Source organism: Indicator indicator, chromosome 23 (assembly GCF_027791375.1).
Source record: "Indicator indicator isolate 239-I01 chromosome 23, UM_Iind_1.1, whole genome shotgun sequence".
Classification (NCBI taxonomy): domain Eukaryota; kingdom Metazoa; phylum Chordata; class Aves; order Piciformes; family Indicatoridae; genus Indicator; species Indicator indicator.
The window spans coordinates 9,389,253-9,401,839 of NC_072032.1; the positions used below are offsets into that span (position 1 = coordinate 9,389,253).

General features: G+C 37.6%; 1 protein-coding gene across 3 annotated transcripts in view; it reads left to right on the forward strand.

Moving 5' to 3' along the window:
• Nucleotides 1-12,587, forward strand: part of PPP2R2C (protein phosphatase 2 regulatory subunit Bgamma) — a 153,292-nt gene that overhangs the window by 110,673 nt on the left and 30,032 nt on the right. For all 3 annotated transcript variants that reach the window (XM_054391407.1, XM_054391408.1, XM_054391406.1), the window contains 2 exons: nucleotides 1,400-1,512; nucleotides 3,119-3,296. In XM_054391407.1, coding sequence (XP_054247382.1) covers nucleotides 1,400-1,512; nucleotides 3,119-3,296 — 291 coding nt within the window. The remainder of the gene's footprint in view (nucleotides 1-1,399; nucleotides 1,513-3,118; nucleotides 3,297-12,587) is intronic.

Consider the following 12,587-nt stretch of genomic DNA (forward strand, 5'->3'; position numbering starts at 1 on the left):
CAATGTGAGCTACGCTGAGTAGATGAGAATTGGGCCCATACAAATCCTTTCATCTGAGGATTTCAGGCTGCTTACTAGACATTAATTAATTTAGACTGCACAACACCCTTGAGACTGAGTGAATACTGAACCTCATGGAGATGTTTCTGTATTTTGTGAAATATAAGCATGCTCCGAATTTCTAGGGAGGTTTTAAAGTCCAGAGGCAGATTAAGGAGAAGAAAACCAACACATGTGATGCCCTTAACTGCAAATCAAATATTTTCTACTCAGGAAAGGGATAGTTTTATTAATAGCAGTCAAGTCCAACAATGGAGAATTATTTGTGTTTTTGCCTGTAATTAATTTTCTAATTGCTGTTTTTATACATTTTAAGAAAGGGAGGAAGGTACTACTTACATGGAATAAAACCTCAAATGCGTGATATAGCCTGTATGAATTTTTAGTAATTAATGACTGATACAAATAAAATGTATAGCATATTTAAATGGAGATTTTTAGTTGCAGATTGTACTCATCTCTTGTTCTGTAGATTGTTCAGTTGTAATATTTTTATTGCTTGAAAATTAGCACATCAATATTATTAGGAAAGGCACAAAAGTAAAGCCACTCAGAGTGGTGGAGGGACTGATTTTGAAACAAAAAAAAAAGGGTCTAAGTTAAAGGTGCTGTAGATACTAAAAGGAATTCATGCATTCATATATCCTGCCCTTAAAATTATTTGTACTAGCTTTTGAAAGAAATGTTTGGATCAGCCACACTGGGGGAAGAATTATGCTCTGCTGTGTGCTTGGAGAAGGAGGGATAAAGGAGGAAAGTGGGATGAAAGCAGAATGATGAGGTTAATGAAAGCTGTGGTGGCAGCTGAAGTGCAGAAGCTTTGGGACGACTTTGACTGCTCCATGAACAGATGAGTGCAACAACCATTAAGGATGGGTTTTTCACAGAAGGGTTGGCATTTGTTTTTCAGCTCAGGGAATGGTAGCGTTGGCAGGTTGGGTGCACAAGCAGAGTGGGAAAGGACCATCAATGTCAAGGAAATCTGCAACTTCGGCTACTACTAAACCCAACTCCCCCTGAAATGTTTAAAACTTCAAGTTGTTGGCTTCAGAGGCTCTTTCTAATGAGAGGCATCCTTATTCGTCATCATACGCTTCACCCATGGTGGAAAAGCGAGAGTTTAGATTTAATTCCATTCCATGCATTTAATTCTATTCCTACCTTTACAACACAATTCTTTCAGATTTTTTTTTCTCATTTTCTGGATGTTCAGAATTAAATAACCCAGACTGTTTGTCTAAATCAAAGTGTAGAAACTTCTTTTAGGAATATACTGTGAAAGGTGTGTAACCCCATTCATAATTCCTGTGCTGACAGTTTTTTGTCTTTTCTCCTAAAGATAAAACAATCAAGTTATGGAAAATTACTGAAAGAGATAAGAGACCAGAGGGGTACAACTTAAAAGATGAAGAAGGAAAACTTAAAGATCTTTCTACAGTAACATCACTGCAGGTAAGCTGTTGCCTTTTACAAAATCCAATTGTTTCTGTGCACAGGTGGTAGTCATGGGTGCTAACTCAATTAGGTGCCTAATGCTAAGCACGTATAAGATTATTCTCATTTAACTTTTAGCTGACGGATAGTGGCCTTTAATCTGTCATACATTTTCAAGTCACAACTGCTTTATGATATAGTGACCAACACAAACATGGTTAGAGAGCTTGTGTCAGTTTTATTCTTCCTCATAAAATTCCATCGGTGTGACTTAACATGCTTTCACACTGGATTCTTTTAGCCTGGTGTGCTGGAAGCAGTCTACTTGTAGTTAATACTAAACAGTGTTATTGCCTTGTTCAAAGCAACAGAGTTAAAGACACTACACCAAATTTCAGTCTTATTTTTATTTCAGTAGTATGAACGAATTATCTCTTGTTTGAAGAGTGGGATTGCAATAGTCTATGCTCCAGTGCCCATGAAGTTCTACATTGCTGAACAGAGGCAGTCATGGAATTCATATAAGCATGTATGATAATGTAATAGATATTTGCTGTCAGACTTTAATGGCTGAATTCACTCCAGGTGTTTTGGCAAAAGTGGTTCAAGGTTAGAACTGGAAGGCTTTGTTGCGTAAACACAAAGAAGTATTTCTTCATTATTAAAAACAAACAACCCATCCCTATCTTCAAAACAAGCCAGTACTGTCTGTTGTGACAAAAGCCTCCAAAGCATGGAGATGACCCCATTAATGGAATATGTGTCTATTCTGTGTCATTACACAAACAAAACCATTCCAGATTGCTTCTAGTCTGAGAATCCAAAGACTGAGTTGAATCATTGTTTTGTTCCTTTGGTTGCAAACTGAACTCAAAGGTTTAACTTCTCTGTGTTCCTCTTTAAGCTGCCTTCTAGACTGATGCATAATAGCTTGTTTCTGATGCATGTTCAACAATCACGGGCCACACCCTTGCAGTGTTTAGTGCTTTACCAGTTGGGAACAAATTGACAGTGTCTGGTTGTTGAAGTGTGACATTGAAGTGACACACAGGGGAATAAGGAGGGCACAGAGATGAGTGATAGCCTGGTATTAGCTTTTCAGGAGTACGTATGTCTGCACCATGTGTCCATGCACAGGTTAAATTTGTTTGCCAAGACTTTGCTTACTATATTTTGCTGAGATTACAACCTTTTCACAACTTCACTTTTTGAGAGAGACATCAAGTAGCAAAAGAAACACTGTGGGTGATTTATAGCTAACAGTGAACTCTTTGGCAAAAACAAAATACTAAGACTTCACTGCTTGTAGGAGCCAGAGACTCCTGTATTGGACTGGACTCTTCTGAGGAAACTGCCAGTGCTTTCCTTCCTACAATCCAGGTGGTCCATTGCTCTGCCTCTCTGCATGGCTCTCCTGTTTCTCCTTTCCTTCTTGCCAGGGATGGCCTTGTCCAGTAATTCAGCCATGGGGAGATTCAGCTTAAGTACACCATTGAGAAGTTTTGTAACATCACAGTCTTTGAATACTTGCTTCCCACTGAAACTCCCATCATCCTAGCAAAAAATTATTTTAAATCTTACTCCTGTTTTGTGTTTTGTTTTGTTTTGTTTTCCTTTGTGGTAGGTGCCTGTACTGAAACCTATGGATTTGATGGTAGAAGTCACTCCCCGGAGAATCTTTGCTAATGGTCATACCTATCATGTCAACTCAATATCTGTCAACAGTGACTGTGAGACGTACATGTCAGCAGATGATCTCAGGATTAACCTCTGGCATTTAGCAATCACAGATAGGAGCTTCAGTATCCTTTATTGTGGTTCCTTGCTCAGAGTTGATGGCATGCATGGGGCTTGAGAGAGCTGTTTGCAAATATTTTTCTGTAGATTTTAAAACACACTTTTATTTATCAGAATCCCTGAAGTATTTGTAACTGAAAATGCTCAGATATCATAAGAGAAAGCTAAGAGATTGCAAAAATCAGAGAATTTTTGTGTGAACAATAACAGTCTTGAAGTTATCCAAGGGCAAATAAATAGGAAACTAGTACTAGCTGAATGATAACTATCCACCTAACTAGGATACTCTGTACTGTTATTTCCTGCAGATGTCTTGTGCTGAGCTACTCCACCTTGGTTTTGCTGAGAGGTCAGTCTTTACCCTAACTATTCCACCTTGTTTTTGCTGAAAGGTTAGTCCTTACCCTGACTACTCCACCTTGGTTTTGGTGAAAGTCAGTCCTTACCCTGACCATCCCCTCTGTTCTCCATCATCCTGCTTCCCAGAACCATAATGCCTGAGATGTGCACAGTTTGTGAGTAAGCCTCAGCTGGTTGTGTGAGTTGTTTTGGCTGTGATTAATGCAGTCATTGCTGTATCAAGCATCATCCTGAAAGGTGTGTTGTGGGGTTACTCCAGTCATTTGTGAGCCCTTGTACTGCAACAGGAGGTCTTGGAGGAGGAGCAAAAGAAAATGTAGCCAAGAAAAGTGGTCCTCTGTGTTTTCTAGAATATAAAGGGATCAGTGAGAAGATAAATAGGTTATGAGGCCATGTCAGAATTTGATGTTCCTTTGGTGATTTAATTTAAAAAAAAAATTAAATTTAGGAGGAGTAAAAAGAACATGTGGGTTTATATGGGGGACAGTTAGACATCACAGTGAAGTTACCCTACTGGGAGGCAAATTCCTAATGGCAGTGCCAATATGAGGAGGTGTTCTCCCTGTCTTTGATGATTGTTTGTATTTCCTCCTTCATAGATCAGGTAATCTGTAGATCTTAACCCATACTTTGTTAATGTCACAGGAAATGTTTACATTAAATCAAACAACTCTTAATGTCCTTAAACTGCTTTTGCATGGTCAAGTGACAGGTGCCTTTCCTCTGGGGACTGTAGGGATTACCTCCTCAATTTGTTTCCAAACTCATAATGTCTCCTCAGTCTTCCACAGGTTTCTTTTTGTCCACATAGAGCCATGTAAGTTCTTGTAGAATTGAAGGGGCACGTTTTCCACTGACCAAAAACTGCATTTTTGTCCTACAGATGAGCTTCTGGTAAAAATGTTGTATGTGCTGGTTGCAATTACAACTAGATACAGTTTAAATTATAAATTAATGTTGCAGGGCTTTATGCCTTCTGTAGCACACTTAGGAGGACAGGCAGGAGGAGGCTCAGGCTGCTTTAAAGATGCTTGCTATACATATTTTTAGTAGATGCAAAATGGAAATGAAGTACCTTGCTGTTTTACATGCAAGGCTTGATTCCTTGAAATACATGTTTCCAACAATAAATAGGAAACATTTTGGTTTGAAGTGGCATTTGTTAATAAGGGATCTGGCAGTGATGTGTATTTGTCTTTTGACTTTCCCTCAGAGGCAGCACTGCTACATATAATGAACTACAATCTGTTTACCCAAGAGGCTGGATGTGACAATGACACAGGCAACAAACAGTGCTAGAGTTGCTGGGCATTCAGCTCATATTTGAACATCTTTACAAATTGCATGGAAAACTCTGGAGAAAGAATGGATTAGCAGTGGTCTACTAGGCTGTTTTTCAAGTGAAGTACTTTGTCTTGTAGAATTTTATTTGAGATCAGTTGGGTTACAACCATTATTTTAGCAGTTTGACAATTCACTGGGAATTGTTCATTTTCTCTGAAAATGAAAAGACAAAGCAATGCAGATCTTAAGTTAATTCTGCTTCTGTTTCCTTTTGGAAAATATTTTAAATCAGCTTTGCAGAATTTGACCAGAGTGTTTGCCTTAGGTAAAGCCTTAGGCAAATAAAATATAATTAGTGGTTTTCTGGTTTGCTTTGGTATTAGCATAAACATTAACTGGGGTAAAAAGAGCATGAGTGAGTTTTATGCTATGACTGTGTAAATTTTCATGAGGAATATGCAAGGCTTTTGTACATTGCTTCCCACTTGCAAGCAGATCTGCTCGGTATCATTTGAGCAGGAGGAGGGAAGGGAGAGGAGGAGGTGAGAGAAAAGGAAGGGGGAAGGTCAGCTGATAAATAATTGCATATCTCAGGCTTTTCTTCACCAAAAGGTTTGATGTGTTTGGTTGTGTTATGGAGAATGAAAGTCAGTGTCCTTAATTAAGGATGATATTCTTCACTGAAAAAAAAGCAAAGTAAACATTGCTGTATTTATTATTGTTTGGTCTGAAATGGCTTAGCAATATTGCTCATAGCTTAAGCCTTTAGATAAGTCATCTTGGGTGTAGTGAATGAGAAAACAGGACTGCTGGAGGAATACTGATAAGGCTTACTTCACATCAGCAGCAATCTTTGGACTATCTAGCTGTACTAAATATTCTTTATGAGAATATGTTTGGATTGCTCACAGAACTATGTAGCTCATAGCACTTGAACTCCCTTCATTTCCTGGTAGCACACTATTTCACTCTAGAGGCTGTCATGGCATTGCTATGGAAACAACATCACCATTTCCAGCATTTACTCATCTTGAGACTCATCTTGACTAAAATACTCATTTCTCAGTCAGATCAATATAGTCCAGGGTTATCCTGTTTTAATAAAAAATTCCTTCTTCTCTGTCCCAAAAGGGTTAAGCTAATTAGCAAATTACCATAGGGCCTTCTTACAGTCTAATGTATTCCAGTATTTGAAGCATCATGGATACTCAGATCGTTAGGCACCATGTCTTGGGGAAATTAATTTCCTTAAGAAGAAAACAAAAATAACAAAAAGAATCAATAAGAAAACCAAAATAATGTGGTACAGTGATGGAGACCACGTCTGTGGCAACCCTCTGTGCACCTGAATATGTGGGATATACAGGACATATATAGTGCTCTAGGAGCAGTCCCCAGGCCAGGAAAGAGAGCTAGCCCTACAAAATTCCTCTTCACTGCCTCAGTGCTGTACATTTGAATACTAAGCTGAAAGTATATCTGCAGTATTCTCCTGGCATTTGTGGAGCTATAAGCTGGCAATTTTATGCCCTTGAGTGAATAAGGTTGTCAACCTTCTCTATAAAAATTCCTCAGGCAGGATGACTGTGCACAAGCTGTGTGCGCAAGGATGCATTTTCTGTGCTCTCAAAAAAACCCAAAAAAGCCTTTACTGTGTGAGAACCTGCCACCACCCCCACCACAGCACTGTTTTCCTCAAGCATACACTTTCTGTTTGGGGAGATGGCAGACACTATTCCTTTTCTTTTGAGAGCCCTGTCTAATACATTTTAGCACTTCCTATTTTATCAAGAGATATTCTGCCAATCTGCATCATGTATTTAAAAGATACGTATTATGTCATGGCGTCACATTCTAGCTGAGCTGCTCCTAGCAACATTTGGGTAGTTTTTCCTCAAATTTGTGGTGTTCTTTTAATCTTTACTCCCCAGAATCTCTCCTTCTTCCATATGCCCTGCTGTCTCTGTCTCTCTCCTTTAAAGGAAAATGAAGATGCCTGCAGAGCTGAAATCAGGTCTGCAAGTTAGAAGCAGAGGATTGCAGTGGTACTGTGTACTCTGTTTTCGTGGTTTGATGAGCTCTTCTAAAGTGTACCTATTGAGAATTGATTGCTTTGCTTTTCTAATTAAAACACTCCTATGTAAACAACTGAAGGGGGGAAAAAAAGGCAATTTTCAACAATCTGATTAGATTCTGGATTGATGTAATGCATTCTGTAGTCTCCAGTTCTTTTCAACAGGGGAATACTGACTGGCCTTCTAGTAAAAGTAGAATTGACTGTAGTAAAAATGAAGAATTTGACACTTATCTCACATGTGAGTACTGTCAACTGGAGGTTTTCTGTGTATTTTGATAATTTTCTAAGATTTGACTAGACTTCTTGTGCTTTTTCCATACTGACTTAAAGCTTAACAAATGCATGAAGTTTGTAAATGGTGGCCTGAGCTGGGCTCTTCTATACAGTATTTTTTTTTCTTCAATTAGTATTGACTTGGAAAAGCAAGTATGATTTATAGTATTTGATCTGACTGCAGTGGTTACTGAAGAAGAAGAATGTTTTACTGCTATCAAGGTGAGGTACATAGAGCTTACTTATTGTCTAAAGTGCTGACCCACCTGAATTTTGATACTCTCCTTTGATTTTCCTCTTGTTGGGCTTGTTCAGAAATAAGTCCTTGATTGCATGAAAGTGGAGGGGAAAAAAAACCCAAAGCAACAACCAACCAACAAACAAAAAAAACTCAAACAAACAAAACAAACCACTTTGCATTTTCTTTATTGGGAGGACTTCCTCATTGTACTCAGAAGTTCACAAATCATGGTATCTGAAATAAAACCCACTGGGGAAATCAAGACACAGATTTATAGTCAGGTGGGTTTAAAATGGCTTGAATTTCCAAATCAGTTTATGCACTCTAGGAGATCCAAGAGTTAGAAAGGGGTCTGAATCTTTGTTAACAAATGTAAGAATTAAAGTAAATTTAATCAATATTTTTGAAAACAAAAGAAAATGTGTAGTGAGATGTGTTTTGGCCATTTTACTATCTCTTTAATGCATAAATTTGCGTTTACTTCATGTAATGTTTATAACATTAATCCTCAAACTGTGATGGTTTAAACAAAGTGCAGAAACCACTTTATTTATGTTAAAGTATTAACTACATACCATGTCTTATCTATGTGTACAAGAAAAGCTAGGCAGAGTTTCAGTGTCAAAATTGTGTATGCACTGTAAAAAATATTTTAAGATGCATTAAATGGGATAAAGACAGCTCTTAACAGAATAAAAGGCAATCATCATTTTAATGGAGCTGCTAAGCACTATTACTAGATATCAGTGATCAAATAAAACTTGCTTTTTCTTTAAACTGCTTTAGATTCTGTAGGGGTCCACTCTAATTGGGTATGGAATGCTAGATAAATAATAATTAAGAAGACTATGAAAGGGAAAAAAAGTGTTCTCTAACTGCTAGACTGGGGACCATGCTGGCTCTGTGGGTGTGTGATTAAACAATGCATCAAGCACCTGTTCCCTGTAACCACTGTAGTGAAATGTAGCGTAAAGAATTTTAAGCTTTAAACAAAATACCTCAGGTGAGCAGCAGAATACGGATTTTAGAAATGTGGTAGCTAGGAAAGTCCTTGATGTGTTTTTCTCCTTCCTTAATGTGTGTTTCTGCTGCCTTGTTAGGAAGAATGCAGTAGGGATTCTCTTATTAAAATCACACAAGAAATGTTTTTAGTGTCAGTTGAGGAATAAAAATAGGAAAAAGGCAAGTATGTCTAACCATGAGTTGTCATCTTCTCTGAGCTGTGTAGATTCCTGATAGTAAGTGGAGCCTTTAATGAACTCTCAGCAGACTCATTTGTAAGAAATACTTTGTGTGTCCCTAGTGCAAAATGCCAAGAGAGAGCTGCATTTCTGCGATCACCTAAATGACTTTGTCTTGTACAGCAGGCATTGAACTGGTTCTTCTGCCTCTCTTGAGGTAATACTATGTCCAGTTTGGACACAACATGATTTCTGATGTGGTGGTCATCTGTTGTTGAATGTCTTGAGTACAGTTTTTAATCTTTTCAGAGCAGGAACAGTATTTATATGTTATCCTGTGCACTGCAGTCTTTAACTGCTGTAATGCAAAACATGGATAATTATAGCAGCAAGGCTGTGGGAGTAGGTATTGTAGTGACCTTAAGGATGGTCTGTTTGCAAGAAACACAGAATCTCAGCATCTTTTAGGAGACTTTAATTCTACACTTAGGAAAAGTTTTGAAAACCATGGATAAAATTGCTAAAGTGTTTCAAGACTCATTTTTAGTTTGTTTTGTCTTTTTTGTTCATATTGTATTTTCTTGCCAGAGATGCTTTATGATCCTTATCAGAAACAACTGCGTTTTAACTATTCTTATCACTTTAAATGGACTCCTATCTTGGGAATTTGACTATTAACAAGTCAGAACTGGATTACAGACCAGAGTCAAAAAAGTGATATCAGAGCAGGTTAAACAGTATTCTAGCACTGAACCACTGTCTGAGACCTTCCTGCCATACAGCTGAAATGTGCATTGCAGCAAAAGCAAGCAATATGTGGCTGGAGTATGAGACACCAGTGTCTTTAGGGCATGGGATAGCCATCTTCTATAAACAAAGAAATTGGAAGAGTTGTTGAGCCAGGCTGTGAAAAACTGATTATAGCTGAGGCCTTTGCATTCTTGGCAAAGACCAGTCTCTTCCTTTTTCTGGAATTGTTCTTAAAGAAGTTAAGGTGATTTGAGCCTAGCTATAGCCTTGGGATAATTACTGCAGTGCAGATTTATTGTTTTAATAAAAATATTAATTTGTTAATCAGAATAAATAATTTTTTCACTTATCACTCCTGTCCATACACAACTTGAATGAATAAGTATGTGATTACGTTATCCTTTTAATGGATTTCTTTATCTAACCCTGTGTCTTCTCTAATGCAGTTCTCTCCAAGTAGAGACCCATGACTTCAGAGGTAAGGAAAAACATAGCCAAAGACATTAAAGTATTCTTAGTTTTTAAAACTGCATAGTAAATTGCAAAAAAAAAAAAAAAAGGAAAAAGACAATGGACTGGAGTTGCAGCAAATGATAAAGCAAGGAAAATGAAATCTTCAGCCCTTAAAAGCCATTTCACAAGTGTCTAGTAGTACATTAAAGAATGCAGCTGGGATTTCCCTGTATTCATGTGTTTGCAGAGTGATCTAGGCAACACAACTGCAGAAGATACTTAGAATTTTACAGCAGATGCAGTTATCTTTTCAGAGATCTCCACAGAGCCAATTGCTTCCCAGTTTAATTGGGACTGTAGCAAACGGGGTACTATTTTGTACCAGGAATGCTCTTTAAAATATTATCTCAAGCCTTCTAAAGTTTATTGCTGAAATGAATGTTAGTGTCACCAACCAGATTTCCTTTTTCAACTTGGTTTATTCCATGAGAATTTTCAGGTTTTGTCCAGAATCTGAAAAGCTTAGCAAAGAAGGGCTTGGGAACTATAGCCAAAGAGTATTAAATTGCACATAAAGTTTCACATCCCAGAGCTCATACTCAGCTAAGCAGCACTTGTGTTTCAGTGTAATGTGGCTGCAGTCAATCAGGTTATTCCTGTGGAAATGGGTAACAGGATTCAGTCCAAGATTTATTGTCTTACTAATTTTATTTCTTCAGTTGATGAGTTTTAATCAGTATAGTGTCATTGAGCAAGCTTTTAAATTGCGTGCTTCCGTTTCCCTCTGGATTAATTTCTCATTGAAGCATTTTCAAACAGAGCCTTTCTGTTGTCACAGGTGCAGGTGGTGTATCCAACTTGAAAAACACATATTATGAATTTATTGGAAATTAGACAAAAAAACCCATTTACACAGTTCTAGGTACAATTATACAAAAAGATAATGTATAAATAATTTAATCGGCTCTGCCAGAGGGGAGAATTCTCTTAAATGAGTCTAATTATTCTCATTCCCAAGTGAGATGGGACTTGAAATTAACCTTGCAAAGCACAATCTCTTGCAGAGTTCTTTAAAATAAGAAGAAAATATAATTTGCTTTGCTCATTGGCTAACATTTTTTAGTTTGAAGAGTATTACACAGAAGAACAGAGATGCCATGAAGATGCTGTCGTGGTCATCTCAGCTATCGTGAATCTTGCAGTCTGCACCTCTGTTCTGCTTGAGTCTTTAAAACCTGAGACCATGGAAGTTTTTCTTCCTGTTGAAGTAGCAAAGGTACTTCTCATTAATGTAGATATTTCTCTCTTCTCTGTTAAAATACCCACTGGCAAGGACTGCACTTCAGTAGTAGTCCTGCCCAAAAGGTTTTTAATTGGGTGTCTTACATAATTTAAAATAGGTGTTATGGCAAACTTTCCCTGTGGAGTTTCTCCAGAGAGCTGAATCTGTTCCTCCTTTTCAGTTCAACATTGCTCATGTTCAGGGATTTCTTGGCAGAGCAAATTTATTTGCAGTCAGAAATATCAGTATGAATTCTGAATGTAAGTTTTTATTAGTATCTTTAAGTGCCTGGTTTGCAGAAATGTTGGGGTGTTTTTGAAGACAGTTTTATGTGACTGCTTCCATAACAAACATGCAGAGAAGGGGAGAGCATTGTGCCCTAGAGGACACTTCTAAGCTAGCTGAATCTTGCAAAAATTGAGTCCTTTGTGACTTAAATTGTAACTTCAGTTAAAATATGGAAGTATTCTGCTCTACTGGGGTACAAGTATGGCTGTATTGGACTTTTCTGAAAGATGTATGGAAGAATAAATTGCATAGGGAAGGAAAAATCCCTACCAAAATGCTCTAATGAGTCTGTACCCTCCAGCTGGATGTTCTGTGCCTGCCTTTAATAGGAAGATCTTTCTCAGCTGCACAGGATTTTAATAATTATCAAGAAGTTTCTTGATGATATTGCATGTTAGTTATTCCTTTAAAAAATAATAATTTTAAAAAATGCTATGTTATCTCTCCTTTCCTGTAAGTGATGTGGGAAACAACCTCTGGATACTTTAAAGATAGGCTTTAGGAAGTTGTATTTATTGCATTTCTCTATGCTACTGGGGACTGGATTCTGCAAACCAAGTAGATTCTTCTCAGTTAATATGCAAATATATCAACTAAATATGACTTTGCAGACTTTTAGTGATTGAGTACTGTGCACAGAAAAATGCAGATGTGCATTTATGAAGGCAGGTCTTCCTCTGTTGACTCATCCACTTAATTTTGCTCTCAGCTGTGTATATGCAGATAATGATTTCTTTGCTTTTGAAAATTTGAATGTCCATATGGTTGTGACTAAAACAGGTATGTGACTAGTGCCTACAGATGAAAGTGGCAGGTGTTCCATTTTAAAAAACAAGCCTTTGGCTTCATTTTTCTCCCAGTAAATTAATGGTTGCAGTGCATGAACAAACCTATCTATGAGAAAGTTTGGACATGGCTTACACCATTTAAAATACTCTCTTTCCTGGCAGTGCTATTTTACAGTTCTGTGCTTTCAACACTTACTCAAATGTTGCGGCAACTACACAAGGAGTTCCTCTTATATATTAGATTTTTCTTTCTTTAACTCACCTATAGCAAAGCCTGTGATGTTTACTGAATGTAAGGCAACAAAAGCAATTTTGCCTG